The sequence below is a fragment of the Pelobates fuscus genome, chromosome 3, assembly GCF_036172605.1.
Source record: "Pelobates fuscus isolate aPelFus1 chromosome 3, aPelFus1.pri, whole genome shotgun sequence".
NCBI lineage: Eukaryota > Metazoa > Chordata > Amphibia > Anura > Pelobatidae > Pelobates > Pelobates fuscus.
This window is the reverse complement of record NC_086319.1, coordinates 12,596,284-12,611,696: the sequence shown is the minus strand read 5'-3', so window position 1 is coordinate 12,611,696 and position 15,413 is coordinate 12,596,284. Positions and strand designations below refer to the sequence as shown.

The following is a 15,413-nucleotide window of genomic DNA, read 5'->3' as shown; positions in this document are numbered from 1 at the left end:
GTTATTTGTTTTGTACATTTGTGAATACTATAGCCATTGCTGCTGCCTAAGAATAGTAGCAGTTTGAGTAAAGGGCTTATTTCTGTGTGCGTTTTAATAACTTTTCCAACCATGTTATAGTACTGCCATTGTGCGATATGTGCACTATTAAACGGACAATAAATAAAAATCACTGTTTAGTAGATATACCCCAAATGAAACCATAAATGCATTAAATTACACACACACACACACACACACACACAAAAAAAAAAAAAAAAAAAAAGAGGACAAACAGCATGCAATACTGCTTTACGGATTTTGGAGTGTACTTTTAAGAGTTAAAAGGAACACTTTAGTGCTAGGATTACAACGCTGTATTCCTAATACTACAGTGTCCCTCTTCACCGGGCCTTCCTCCCTCCACTGCAATGAAAGAGGACTTACCTGATTTCAGTGCCGGCGATCTTGACACTGGATCCATCTCTGCCTCCTCAGACGTCAGTGCAAGGGAAAACCTCAGGATTGTGCGCAGGTAATTTAGGTTTGGTTTTGCAACAGGTTTTAAGACACATAAATAAATATGAAAATAATAGCGATCACCTTGTAAGAAAGTTAACAGACTGAAATGCACCCATGTACATAATCGGAAGACTCACCCAGACAATTGTGTCCATCATGGGCTAACATAAATCCATCGTAGCATGTACATCTATAGTTTCCAGGAATATTGATACATTCATGCACACATCCTCCATTGTAGTCATTGTCACATTCATCAATATCTGGAAAGAGGGAGCAAACAAAATCAGAATAAATAGGGCAATATATTCAAATGAAAAGATGCAAGATACAAAAAGGTTTAAACAAAGGACAGAAAATTAGAAATTCTCTTTTAGTGTAGCAATGCCGACACATTTTACCTTAATAAGTAATGCAATATTTAATGGGAAATGGGAAAAGAAACATTCAGAGTTTTTATTAAATTGCACAATATATTTTACATGTAACAATAAATGTCCATAATACTACAGAGTAATAAGATGACAATAAATGTACATATTCCATAAAACAGCTGGGATTTAAACTATAGGATTGCTCAACCAGCATAGATGACAGGAGTTGCAGTTTATGATCAGGTAGGATACTCATGGGGGAGAGGTTAAACAGTAGCGTGGATTGCATTCAATCTGCCCAGCCTCACTTCTCATTACATGGGGAAAGCTGAGCAACACACATGCTATAAGCTGCTAAAAGCAATGTACATCAATAACAATTAAAATTATAGAGGGTCTGTCATAATAGATCTAAGTAATTTAATTGTTGCTAGAAAATAAAATGTTTTACTGACACACCAGTCAACATGCATGCCCACTTCACATTTCAATGAAATTTCAAAGAAATTTACATTTTGACAAACATGGTGCTTTAATCGGTTTCTGGTGCTTTAATCAGTAGCTTGCCATTCAACAGATAATATGAATACACATCTTCTCCCAAACATTGTGCAGAGAGCCCCCATAAGTGAGTGTCACTTTAAACTATGAAAGTTGCTCAAGCCCCATAGACCTTCACGGACCCTAGTAATGAAGCATGGGATCATTAAACTTCAAACACAGAAAAGGAACAATCACCTTAAAAAGTTATCATCCTGGGTGTACAGTTATGCATTTATAATTGTAAATTTACATATTCACATAATTCATGGTTTAGTATGAATAAATTATATAAAAACTAAATAAAATAAAATTGCAAAACATAGTATAGTTTGAAATACCGTATTTATCGGCGTATAACACGCCCCGGCGTATAACACGCACCTCATTTTCAGAAGGAAATTCCAGGAAAATTTCCACCCCACCCATAGTATCCCCCTCATCCCATAGTGTTCCCCCCCTTTCCATAGTATTCTCCCCCCCCCTCATCCCATAGTGTTCCCCCCCTCCCATAGTATTCTCCACCCCCCTCCCATAGTGTCCCCCCCCCTTTCCATAGTATTCTTCCCCCCCTCCCATAGTATTCTCCACCCCCCTCCCATAGTATTCTTCCCCCCCTCCCATAGTATTCTCCACCCCCTCCCATAGTGTCCCCCCCCCCTCCCATAGTGTCCCCCCCCCCCCTCCCATAGTGTCCCCTAGTGCACTTTCCCTCTTGTCCCATATTTACTTACCTGTCTTGAAGCGTGGGCCGGCTTCACAGCGCGCACCGCGGTACTGGAACTTAAATTTCAGGTTCCGGTTTCCGGCGGGACTGAAAGGAAGTGTACACACATGTTTTGAGGGCACACATGTGCACACTTCCTTTCAGTCCCGCCGGAAACCGGAACCTGAAATTTAAGTTCCAGTACCGCGGTGCGCGCTGTGAAGCCGGCCCACGCTTCAAGACAGGTAAGTAAATATGGGATATCGGCGTATAACACGCACCCATGATTTCCCCCCTATTTTCAGGGAGAAAAAGTGCGTGTTATACGCCGATAAATACGGTAATTCTCCAGAAGTGACAGTGTCTTGTTCCATCACTGAATTTACAGAGATGAAAAATGCTATTATCTAAAAAAAAAAATTCAAAAAAATACAAATAAAATTTACTGCACTTCCACATTCTGAAAGACTTTGATGTTTTAACCTCAGGAGAAAAACAGGCTGCTCTGGAAAAAGACGGAGTGGTTGTTTCAAGGAGCACAATCCGACAATACTTGAACAAAAATGAGCTGCATGGTCAAATTGCCAGACAGAACCCTTTACTGCATAATGCCACAAACAAGCCCGGTTACAATGTGCCTGACAACACCTTGACACGCCTCACAGCTTCTGACACACTGTAATTTGGAGTGACAAGACCAAAATAGAGTTGTATGGTCACAACCATTAGCGCTATGTTTGGAGATGGGTCAACAAGGCCTATAGTGAAAACAATACCATCCCCATTGTGAAGCATGGTGGTGGCTCACTTGTGTTTTGAGGGGCGGTGGGGGGGCTCTAAAGGCACGGGCATCTTGTGAAAATAGACGGCAAGATGAGTACAGCATGTTATCAGAAAATACTGGCAGACAATTTGCATTCTTCTGCATGAAGGCTGCGCATGGGACACTCTTGGACTTTCCAGCATGTCAATGACCCTGAGCACAAGTCCAAGTTGACCCTCCAGTGGTTACAGCAGAAAAAGGAGTCGGTTCTGGAGTGGCCATCACAGTCTCCTGACCTTAATTTCATCGAGCCACACTGGGAAGATCTCAAATGTGCTGGTCTTCATGCAAGACGACCAAAGACTTTGCATGACCTGGAGGCATTTTGCCAAGACGAATGGGCAGCTATACCACCTGCAAGAATTAGGGGCCTCATAGACAACTATTACAAAAGACTGCACGCTGTCATTGATGCTAAAGTGGACAATATACAGTATTAAGAACTAAGGGTATGCAAACTTTTGAACAGGGGTCATTTAATTTTTTTCTTTGTTGCCATGTTTTGTTTTATGATTGTGTTATAACCTACACTAAGGGGCATCCGATGGGTATTACTACCATACAGGGGTCCAGCCGAGAGCCGCCGCCCTGTAAGAGCCTGAACGGGCCCCTGCAGGGTCGCGGATACCATGAGGAAGGCCTCAATGGGGATCCGGTTAGGTGGTGCAGCCCTTTGGCAGAGCGACTGGGCCCCTTTAATATGTGCAGAGAATGCTGGAAGTGGGCTGGAAGAGACAGAGGAGGAACAGCGAGGGAGGGGAGCTCTGCAGGCAGTCAACTCCCTGCATCAAAAAGGTATGTAAGCAAGGGGGTGATTAACAATATGTGTATGTATGTGTACGTGTCCCAGTGTGTGCATGTGTAGGCATGTGTATATGTGTGTATCAGTGTTTATCTGTGTGTGCATGCCAGTATGTATGTGTAGGTATGTGTGTGTGTGTGTGTGTGTGTGTGTGTGTGTGTGTGTGTGTGTGTATTTGTGTATCTGTGCGTGTGTCAATGTGTGTATGTACCTATATGTGTGTGTAAGTATACGTTTGTATGTTTTCCTTTCAATGGGGTATGCCTTTTGCTCCATAATTAAAAAAAAAAAAGTATGTACAAATTAGCTATACAACACCAATTTAAACATACAAATGTATATTTTAATTACAACTTCCCTCCTTTCTCTTGAAAGCATTTTTTTAATATTAAAAGGAGCACCATAACCACTACAGCATCTTGTGTCATTACAACTCATTGCAGTAACCAGTGATCTGCCTGTAAAGTGACAGTGGAAGTTCTACACATTGCCAACATCTGCCAAAACCCGGGTCCAACAATATACTATGTAGTGTAGTGCCTGCTTTGTCTCATGTACATATCTTGATAGCAAAGGAAATTTCAATGCAGTATTTTTGGGTCCTATTTCTATGAAAAAGACAAAGCTAGTTTAAAACACAACTGCCATAAAATGTAGTGATCACAGCAGCAGGTTAGGTAGAGCAGCAGTCGGGCAGATAACAGGAGTCTGACCCAACATGGCCGCTCATCCAGATAAAAAGTGAAATTTTCTCAAAAAATAAACATACATCCTTTTAAAAAAAAAAAAAAAATCTATCATTAAGTGAAATTAACTTTGAAAAAACTGAAATAAAAATTTGATGACAATTGTCCTTTAATTATTGTAGGGGCAGGCAGTCACTGGCTTACCAGTGTCATTACGGAGTTGCAAACTGTACTGTGGTAATCCACCCCAAACAATGCAGAAACAATACACAAATGTGGGTATATATATATATATATATATATATATATATATATATATATATATATAATCAGTCTGATATGTACTAAAAGAGAGGTAAGTGGGAGAAACAACTGAAATGTCAAGCATTTGCATACATGGGTACATGGTACATGCTTGACAATAAAATGGTTAAATTATATTTTGTGAGAGTAAAATAAGCATTTGCGTCATTCCATCTCGGGACAAGCCGGATGCTGATTGTAGGTCTGTTTGAGAAGTGTGATGGTTTTATTTCAAAATAAATAAAACATATTTCCATAATTTCTATTTTATTATTAATAACACATTATCAATGAACACTATTTTACATATACAGTGAGGGAAGAAAGTATTTGATCCCCTGCTGATTTTGAACGTTTGCCCAGTGACAAAGAAATGATAAGTCTATAAATTTAGTGGTAGGTGTATTTTAACAGTGAGAGACAGAAAAACAAACACAAAAAAAAAATCCAGAAAAACACATGTCAAAAAAGTTATAAATTGATTTGCATGTCAATGAGTGAAATAAGTATTTGACTCCTTTGACTTGGTGGCAAAACCCTTGTTGGCAATCACAGAGGTCAGACATTTCTTGTAGTCGGCCACCAGGTTTGCACACATCTCAGGAAGGATTTTGTAGCACTCCTCTTTGCAAATCCTCTCCAAGTCATTAACGTTTCGAGGCTGACGTTTGGCAACTTGCACCTTCAGCTCTCTCCACAGATTTTTCTATGGGATTACGGTCTGGAGACTGGCTAGGCCACCCCAGGACCTTAACGTGCTTCTTCTTCAGCCACTGCTTTGAGGTTGTGATCCACATGTAAAAATTGCAGAGAAAGTTTAACTTATTCAATCCATCCCAAGAAACACCTGGCATCGTTCAGACATTGTTACTTCGGTATAAGAACACACTTATGTATTTATAAACTATGTTGATGATCTGTAATGGAAGCACTTAGTGTCTGAATGTAACCAATCCAGCGCATTAGCAATTTCCATCCCCATTAGATCGACCTTTTACTAAGCCAAACCAAGGTTGTAACATCATAAAAGTAGACTACACGGTGATGAGAGGCACCAGTAGACCTGCAAATCATATGCATGAAGACACGGGAAATTTGTAAAAGCTGTTCACTGATATCTAGATCTACACTGACACACACATACACACAAACACACTCTGTACTGCATGCCATGTCCCTCTAGTTTTGTCCCTGTAGTACAAAACATTTTTTTCTGCAGAATGGCAATGTTTACATTGCAGGATTTAAAGAACTTTAGTGGCTGTCCCTCCAACCAAATAGCAGAGTAAAACTCTCAGATGGTTTCATAGATTGGTGCAGCATGGCTTTTTGTGTTCAATATATATTTATTGGGAACATGTGTTTACATATAGAAGTGATAACAATGAACTGAATAAAATGTTATATACATTGGTAATACTGATAAGTATTAGTTGCATTGAAATACAGGAAAGAAAATTATATAACAATTAATGATTTACTAGAAGGGTAAATAGACTAATATAAAAATAGCAAGTCAACAGCGTTCCTTCACAAGAGAATATGCACAGCTTCATCAAGGCCAATTTTAAGAACCTGGTTTGCAAATTATTTAGTCTCAGTTAGCATCTCCCGTGCATTCAACCAAGGTGCGAGCTCTGTGTACTATTTTATAGTGTCTGTCGTGCAAGGGTCCGTCCAGCCCCACCGGTAGCCCACCATTAGCTCCAGCCTCCCGCTCCCTCCACCCACGGACTCCAACTCTGTTTCCCCATATGTCTAGCAGCATCTGAGGAAAATATGTACTCTAGCCAACAGGACTACTTTTGGGTCTGCTACTAGCCACAAAACCCTCACTCTGTCTAATGTCGTTAACATCCTCTATCCATTTAGTTATTGGGGGTGTACACTGTCAACACCAATATAGTGGGATGACTGCTTTAGCTGCATTATGCAATTGCGGAATCACTGGTCATTTATATGTTTAATGATAATGGAGTATGATGTAACAACATTGCTGCTGGATCAAATGCAGGTGGGTCATGCGATAAGTGCTCAATCACAGCATATATTATCGTGTTAATATAGATTGTGTTCGGAAATATGTCTGACGGAGGTATCTCAGATTGGGAATCCTGCTACACCTGTCCATATATCCCAATGGGAAAATCTGGGTTATCCCATGGAGGTAACATTGGGCCCAGGACCGTGGTCAGGAAGTATCGAGAGCCTCATCTGTGCCAGAACAACAGTGTCACCCGAACATTTGGGTAAGGATGGGCTAGTTGTCTTCTACACACTCCGCCCAGAGCCATGGACGAGCCACTAAATCAAACAAGAGGATTGTCCTATCCAATTAGACCGAGAGTTTGGTGGTGTCTTTGTGGCATCATTTAGAACCTGTGAAATGTGTGCCGCCACGGAATACTTCTCAAAGTCAGGTAACGCCATTCCACCCCTTACTTTAAGAAATACCAATTCTGTGTAGGCTAGACTGGAAAATGTATGTGGCCATACAAAGCTTCTGATCGCCCTCCTGAGCTGTGTGAAGTAGGACAGGGGTTATTGGAATCGGAATGTTTGAAATAAAAAAAAGTATAAGAGCACCGTAATTTTAACCTCATTGATCTGTAATAGGCCCTGTTTATCTGGAGCCTCGCTGGAAGATGTGTGCATACGACTTGTATCAAGGTCAAATAGTTGGGACCCAGATGCACTCCCTCAAAATAGCGATCATGAAGTCCCAGTCCACCCTATTTAAAGCCTTCTTGCCATCCGAGTGCAGTATGAAAGTAGGATTCCCTCTTTTTTTCCCCAGTGGATCAGGTTCAGGACACTGATGCGGTTGTCCTTGACTTCCCTTCCAAAGCAAATCCCGTTTGATCAGAGTTGGTAAGGATGGTGCAATACATTGTGCCAGAACCTTCAATAGAAGCTTTAGGTCACACATTTAGCACTGAAATCAAACGGTAACTAGCGCAATCTGTCTGGTCTTCCCCTTTATCAGCAATAAATTGATATTAGCTTACAGTAATTAAAATGTGCTGATGGCAGGGTATTGTCTAAGATTTAGTTATGAGTCTCCAGCAGTAAAGGGATTAGTTCAGAATAGAATGTTTTATAATACAGTAGAGGAATCCATCCGGGCCTGGGGATCTACCGGTTTTAGAAGATTTCAAATAAAAATTGGTACTTTCACCAAGTCTACCTCCATCGCTTGGAACCTCAGTAAAGCTACAGAACCCAGGTATTACGAGATTTTTCTCGCCCTATCAGTGGTATCTACCATGGAACACTTCCTTGGAAGGTTGTAGAGATTGCGGTAGTATATGAGAAGACATCTCAGTTAGACTTTGTTGTACATGGCTTAAGGTATGGTGTACTTTGGGGAAATATAAATGTGTCTTTCACTGGTGTAGGAGTCTTACTAGGAGCCTACTGTATTTGTTTCTTTGTTCACAGAGCAGATATTTATACTGACAGGAGGTGCGTTTGATTCAGGTATTCATGAGATCCGATGTCAGGAACGTTCAGGGATCCTACACGCAGAATGCAAATACTAGTAAGGTATAAAGGGCCTTAGGATGGCCGGACTAACACTACACACACAAAGAAAAGTCAAATAGAGAGCCGAGGGCAGGGGTACCAGAAATAAGGATCAACGATAATGCAATAGCCGAGGTCAAAGGAACACAGAAGGAGGAATAGTCAAATGAAGCCAAAGTCAGAATACAAGAATACCAATACGCTCTTGGGTCAAACAAGAACCACAACAGGGCAATAAGTCTCTCCCTGTTTTCTCTTTAAATACCGTGTTCTATCCTACCGATAGAGCCAAGGTAGGATTTAGTATCACGCTTTTGGTGGATAGAGCATTGACATGGGCTAATCCCTTATGGGGGAATAACAAACCTCTGGTGTATAATTACGTTGCTTTCATCAGAGCATTTAGACTGTCGACCTCTCCAGGTACCCATGATCATGCAAGAATCCATTCCAGTTATCCTAATAGTGGGTGTGTTGCATAAGGAGGGAGGTCTGTATATGCCAACACATTACTTCTCCTACTTTTCCAGTAGTATTAGGATATCCCTGGGTAAGGAAACGCAACCCATTTATCAACTGGGAATTGGGAGAAATTGTCTCTTGGTGTAAGAATTGTCTGGAGAATTGTATCACCAAAGTACTTCCCATTCGTCTTACTAATGTACCTAATATATCCCCTTTGAAAGTCAAAATACCTAAACAGTATTTAACGGTGAAAAAAGTTTTTGACAAAGGCAAAGCTAAATTATTACCATCTCATAGACCATATGATTGTGCCATTAACTTGATTCCTGGAACTATGCCCCCTAGAGGTACTGTATACCCGCTTTCTGCAAAAGAGAACCAGGTCTTAGAAGAATATATTGAAGAAAACCTGAAAAAAGGTTTTATTAGGAAATCTTCAGCTGGTGCAGGATTTTTCTTTGTGTCAAAAAAGGAAGGGGACCTCAGACCTTGCATAGAATACAGAGGGATAAATATGATTACTGTACGTAATGCCTATCCAATACCCCTGATAACAGAGTTATTTGACAGGCTGAGAGGGTCTAAGATTTTTACCAAGCTAGACTTGAGAAGTGCTTACAATCTTGTTAGTGTCATGGCTAGTAATGTGGTCCAGCACGCAGAAACTATGTAAACATATACATAAGTAAGAAAAGGAAAATAACAGGATAGAGCGTAAACCGGACCTTAGAATGGCCGGACTAATACGCTAGAGACAGAGAATGGTCAAAGGGAAAGCCGAGGTCAAGGAAGCCAGAAAATACTCAATACCGATTAAACAAGCCAAGTCAGGGAAACCAGAGATCAGAATAACCAGGGAAACGCCAAGGATCAGGATACCAGGAAATCAGAAACACGAAAATAGCACTCTCAGGAAACCAGGAAACTGAAACCACGACAGGGCAAAGTACTGGGAAAAGCTAGGGGTTTAAATACCCCTCTCTAGGCTGTGATTGGTCAGAGGGCGACCTCTGACCCCAAAACGTGCGTGTGCGTTGACGTCGTGACGTCACGCACACGTTGGTATAATTCTCGGGGGCGGAGCTACTCTTAGGCGCGACCACGTGGTCGGCGCCATGTTTGATTCGGGCGTGATGCCCGGAAGAACGGAAGGAGCGGTTCCCGGCTCGCCGACGTGCAGGTAAGCTCGTGTTGTCGGCGCGGCCGTGCCGGTCGGGCACGGCCGTGAGGCTCGGCGGGCCAGTGACCGCAACAGTTAGAATCCGTAAAAATGCTGAATAGAAGACAGCCTTTAACACCAGATATGGGCATTATGAATACACTGTTATGCCATGTCCCAGCTGTCTTCCAAGACCCCATTAATGACATATGACGTGACTTCCAGCAAGAGTGTGTGATAGTGTATCTTGAAGATATCCTAAAATACTCAAAGGACAAAGAAACACACCACAAACAGGTTAAAAGAGTATTGTCTCGACTTTTACAACATAATCTATTTTGTAAATTAGAGAAATGTCTTTTTGACCAAACTGAAATTAGTTTTCTGGGTTATGTAATCTTGGAGACAGGATTCGCTATGGATCCCAGTAAGTTGGACTCCATACTCAAATGACCACTACCTAATGACCTTAAAGCAGTTCAAAGATTTATTGGTTCCTGATCTTAGTCTTCTATTTCTGTTAGAAGTCGATGCATCAGAGACTGGTATAGGAGCAGTGTTGTCTCAGTGTAAAGAACCTGATCAACCTCTCCATCCCTATGGATTTTATTCCAAAAAACTATCTGTCACTGAAAGGAGGTATGAAATCGGAGATAGAGTACTCCTTGCTATTATTTTGGCATTGAAGGAATGGCGCCAACTTTTAGAAGGTACTCCAACTCCAATAACTATACTAACAGAACACAAGCACCTCTCCTATATTGGAGAGGCCAAACATCTGTCTACCAGACAAGCTCATTGGTCTCTTTTCTTGACCAGGTTTAACTATGTGCTGACCTATAGACCCGGGTCAAAAAACTCCAAGGCGTTGTCCAGACAGTTCGAACCTCTTGCAAGTCCTGAGACCAACATGACTTCTATAGTTCCTCAGCAAAGTATTATTGCTAATACTAGAATAAATATACAGGCTCTCCACTGGCTTCGGACATTTATTCCAAACAAAACCTAGCTCCTAAGAATCTTTCTAAAGGCAAGATATACATTCCTCCTGATTTTCCATGATAGTAAAATCGCAGGTCACTTAGGTATACGCAAAACCTTCAATTTGATTTAGAAGGAATACTGGTGGTCGACTATGCGTAAAGACATCACGGATTATGCGGCGCACGAGAGAGCTGAGCAGACAGCTCAGGGGAAGTGTTCCCTCGCCAGCGCCGCCCGCCCAGCAGCCCGCCTGGCATGTCAGTTAGCCGCAAGGCTAACAAGACATTTGCCCTGGGCATTTGGGGGCGGCTTTTTTTGCCGCCCCCTGGAAAATGCCTTGTTTGCCTTGCGGCTAAAACGTCTCTGGTACCAACTATTCAGCACACTCACAGTGTTCAGAAGAACCCATGGAGAAAAACCCCACCAGTCCCTAACCCCCTTTAAAAATCATATGACTACCTTATTATATAAAGATTACATACATGACAACTTCCTCTCAGGCAGATTTCCTCTCAAGATAGAGGGTCGCCAATTCAAATTACTTCTATTCAAGGGTCTTTTCACGGGTAGCATCAGTCCCTCACAACTGCCACCTTGAAACACCCATATTGTAGAGAACAACCCTTGGAGGGAAGAAACACATCCCCAAACTTCTTCCTCCATTCCAGTCTCTCCCCTCCCTTCCCAGTCATATGACAACCAAGTTCTGTATGAATTATATACTACACCAGAAGTCTACTGGTTTCCCCACTTCTTTTTTGTTTCATATACTACATTTGAACGGACAGAAGAGGGGATTGTGTCACCTAGTACACTCCCGCCTATAAGATCTGAGCCAGTCCTGGAAGGCTCATTCCCATGTGAGTTGGACCATGGGACATTTTTAGTCCACTTATACACTTGACGTTATTACACTATTAGTCCCTTTTTTCTCCATTTCATAGCTGAAGCCCTACGTCCCAACAAAGGGTAGGTGTATTTTGTATTACACCTTACACGCTCCACTTCTCTGGTTGGTATATTGCACACCGTCCTATTTTTGGCGGTTTGATCTCACGTTTGAGGTGGAATAGAGGGATATCCACTGAGTGTAGTAGCATGTGAACTTGTTATATTTGTATAACTGTACCTAAGCACCTATATATTCACAGAGCACTGTGTTTTGTTTTTTTATAAATATATCCAGTCAGACAAGGTCAGAGGGGTCCCAATGCAAATGACTCATATTCAATAATACACAACAAAGATAAAATTATTTGAACAGTGGTGGGTCATACCAATCGGGGAGAAAAAAAAAAAAAAAGAGAACAACTTTAGTATTTATTTTAAGTTTGTTACTCTAGACACATATCAGGGTTATAACATATGGAAAAAGATCAATAACACGCAAAAGCAGTGGGAAATGCAACCACATCCAAAATAAGCTCAATAGAATGTGTAACATAAAGCCATACCCCTTCCAAACAGTCTGTCAAGTCTCCATATTCCTGCAGACGGTGATCCTTCTTTCAAATCTGAGCTATGTGAGCCTATGTGGCCACTGGATAGCAACTGTGCATCCAAAGGTGCTGCTGAAAGTGGGGCAGCAAAGAATGTTTAGCTAGGAAGGTATGAGTGGGAGTCCACCAGACTGTTCTCCATGGAATGCAAAGCTAAAATCTGTGAGTATTTCAATCTTCAGGTTGTGTAGGTAGGGTTCCAAGATCCTGGGTAGGGTCCCCAAGAAGGTCTGGGGGGGGGGGGGAAGGGAAGCAGGAGCTGGTGCAGGAACCAAGGGGATAGCCAATCTTTTACTTTAACTGCCGGTAAGGTAAGGGCTCTAGGAAAATCCCGGCATATTGCAGGGATGCCTGATTGTATGGGAATATGTGAGGGCCACTGGAAAGACCCATCTGTACAGCAATTTAGCTTCCTGCTATGCCGTAGTGACAGGATGTAGAGCCCTATGGATATCTTGATTTTTGAACTAGATAGTTTTCATCTCACTGGCTGTTTGCATTAGAAGCACCTTCAAGTGATTAAAATAAAAAATTACACCCCTTGAGGGGGCGCTGTTTGCTGGCACTGGGCATAGTTCCATATGTGCTCTTTGGGGCCAAATTTGGCCGACATTCGCTTGGCCCAGGATGTGGGTTAATAGAGACTGGAGCAACTTAGAAATATTTTTCACTGCGCCTCCCTCCCTTACACCTTGGATTTGACTTTGATTGTCTAAATCATCTACCCATGTAGTGATAGGGACAGGGATGTACCTTTTTTCATTGGTTTCTCGTAGGTCTCTCACTGCAGTCTGGAGTTCACTCATTGTCTCCTCCGTGCAGTCCACTTGGCTCTCCAAGACTTGTAAGTCCGCCCTAAGTTGCATCTCATATGAGGGCTACTTTGTGGTCAATGTGGGAAGAATGGAACTACAGTTCACATGGCGATGTGCTGCCTGGAAAGAATTGTGTTGTGTCTGCCGTGTCAGGCTCCTCGGTCAGGGAGGTCACGCCTCGGGGGGTAGATAGGAACTGAGTAACGGAGTGAGACCCGACAGTTCAAATGTTCTGGAGTGTCAGAAACCTCCAGCTGCATCTTCCCATCCATTGAGTGTATGTTAGGGTAAGTATATTGGACTAATTACTGCGGATTATTGCCGTTTCCTTGAGGAGCAGAAGAGCTAAGCAGCCATCCACTTTGGCTGCAGGACACAGCCCTCCCTTTCGGCTACTTGTTATGCATTCACACTAGCTTCCCATGCAGTTAGTGGCATGGGAGAAAAGGGGCATTTTAAATAAGGGGAGGCCGGTGACCTAAACATTTAACAGGGCACAATTGCTTTAGGAACACACATTTGTATTCTAAATGTTATAGTGATTGGTAAGCAGTCAACAATTAGTAACCATTTTGGGACTGTTTGACTTCTTACCTGGCGTCTCCTAAGCTAAGCCTTCCAGTGCAAGAATACGTCATTGCCTTACAGCATTGGCTGATTGCTGTCAGCCAGTGAGCTAAGCTGTGCACTGCTGTGCTTAGCTCAGCTAGCAAGCTTCTGGAAGTAGTGGAGACAGGGAGCAGCAACAAGTGGACCCCAGGTAAGAAATTTAATTGTTCTAAAAGTATTTGACTACTTACAATGGTGGGGTGCCAAGGCACTATGGCAAACTAAAGTGGTTATGGTGCTTGAATTGTTCCTCTAAGGTTCTAGTATTTTCTATAACATAAGAGAACAAAGTGCATTCAAAATAATACTATAAGAGGGCTACTGGTGATTTCAAAACATGCCAGTAAGCCAAACCTCCAGAAAAAAAGCCCATTAAAGGACCACTCTAGTGCCAGGAAAACACTCGTTTTCCTGGCACTAGAGTGCCCTGAGGGTGCCCCCACCCTCAGGGTACCCCTCCCGCCCGGCTCTGGAAAGGGGAAAAGGGGTAAAACTTACCTTTTTCCAGCGCTGGGCGGGGAGCTCTCCTCCTCCTCTCCTCCTCCTCCGTTCCGCCCCGTCGGCTGAATGCGCACGCGCGGCAAGTGCTGCGCGCGCATTCAGCCGGTCGCATAGGAAAGCATTTACAATGCTTTCCTATGGACGCTTGCGTGCTCTCACTGTGATTTTCACAGTGAGAATCACGCAAGCGCCTCGAGCGGCTGTCAATGAGACAGCCACTAGAGGATTTGGGGGAAGGCTTAACCCATTAATAAACATAGCAGTTTCTCTGAAACTGCTATGTTTATTAAAAAATGGGTTAACCCTAGCTGGACCTGGCACCCAGACCACTTCATTAAGCTGAAGTGGTCTGGGTGCCTAGAGTAACTTGTTTTAACATGTTTTGTTTTTTTCTGTTTAATTATTTGCAGTAAATTTTAAATAACTTAAATTCTACAGAAAGAAGTAAGATGGCAATGTGACCAATCAGTACAAACAAACACTAAAAGATCCCCCTGGCACAGGAAGAATCTAGCCACTTTAAATGGAGCTGCTGATTTATGTTGTCATTTTTAACGTATAGAAACCTCAAAGTAAAAACTATTCTACTTACATTATGATTTGAAGCTGAACATTAACCTGAATATCTTATTTATTCAAAAGGGAAAAAAAAAAAGCAGAATGCAATTAATGTCACACAATATCGTAGCATTCTGCCAATTTGCAGGGCTTTAACATTTGAAAGCAGTTGAACGAGGAAGAAATGAACACGCATCATTCAATACAAAAGGAGTGATATTTTTGTAGGCAGGCGTTCCAGAGACCATTCGCGTCCTGCGGTCTCCATTAATAGAAGTTCTGGTTTGTGTTGCTTTTTCTGAAATGAGTTTCAGGACTGACCTTTCCAATTATTCCCCTCAACAATATCCTAATAACCGCGAAGGGAATACAGACTGAACACTCAGGCTTCTCTTCAGTTCCTGGGCCACAAATTACAATTTAAACTTTTTGTTTCTCTCAATAAATTTACTGTATTGCTTTATTTTGCTTCTCTTGGAGAGGCTGCAGAATTTTTCATTTTAAAGCCAAAACCAAAGCTAAGATCTTAGGAAATGTAATGCAAAAAAAAAAAAAAACGTAAA

General features: G+C 42.0%; 1 protein-coding gene across 5 annotated transcripts in view; it reads right to left on the bottom strand.

Moving 5' to 3' along the window:
• SCUBE1 (signal peptide, CUB domain and EGF like domain containing 1) overlaps positions 1–15,413 on the bottom strand; it is a 269,114-nt gene that overhangs the window by 203,655 nt on the left and 50,046 nt on the right. For all 5 annotated transcript variants that reach the window (XM_063446713.1, XM_063446711.1, XM_063446714.1 and 2 more), the window contains exon 3: positions 639–764. In XM_063446713.1, the coding sequence (XP_063302783.1) occupies positions 639–764 (126 nt within the window). The remainder of the gene's footprint in view (positions 1–638; positions 765–15,413) is intronic.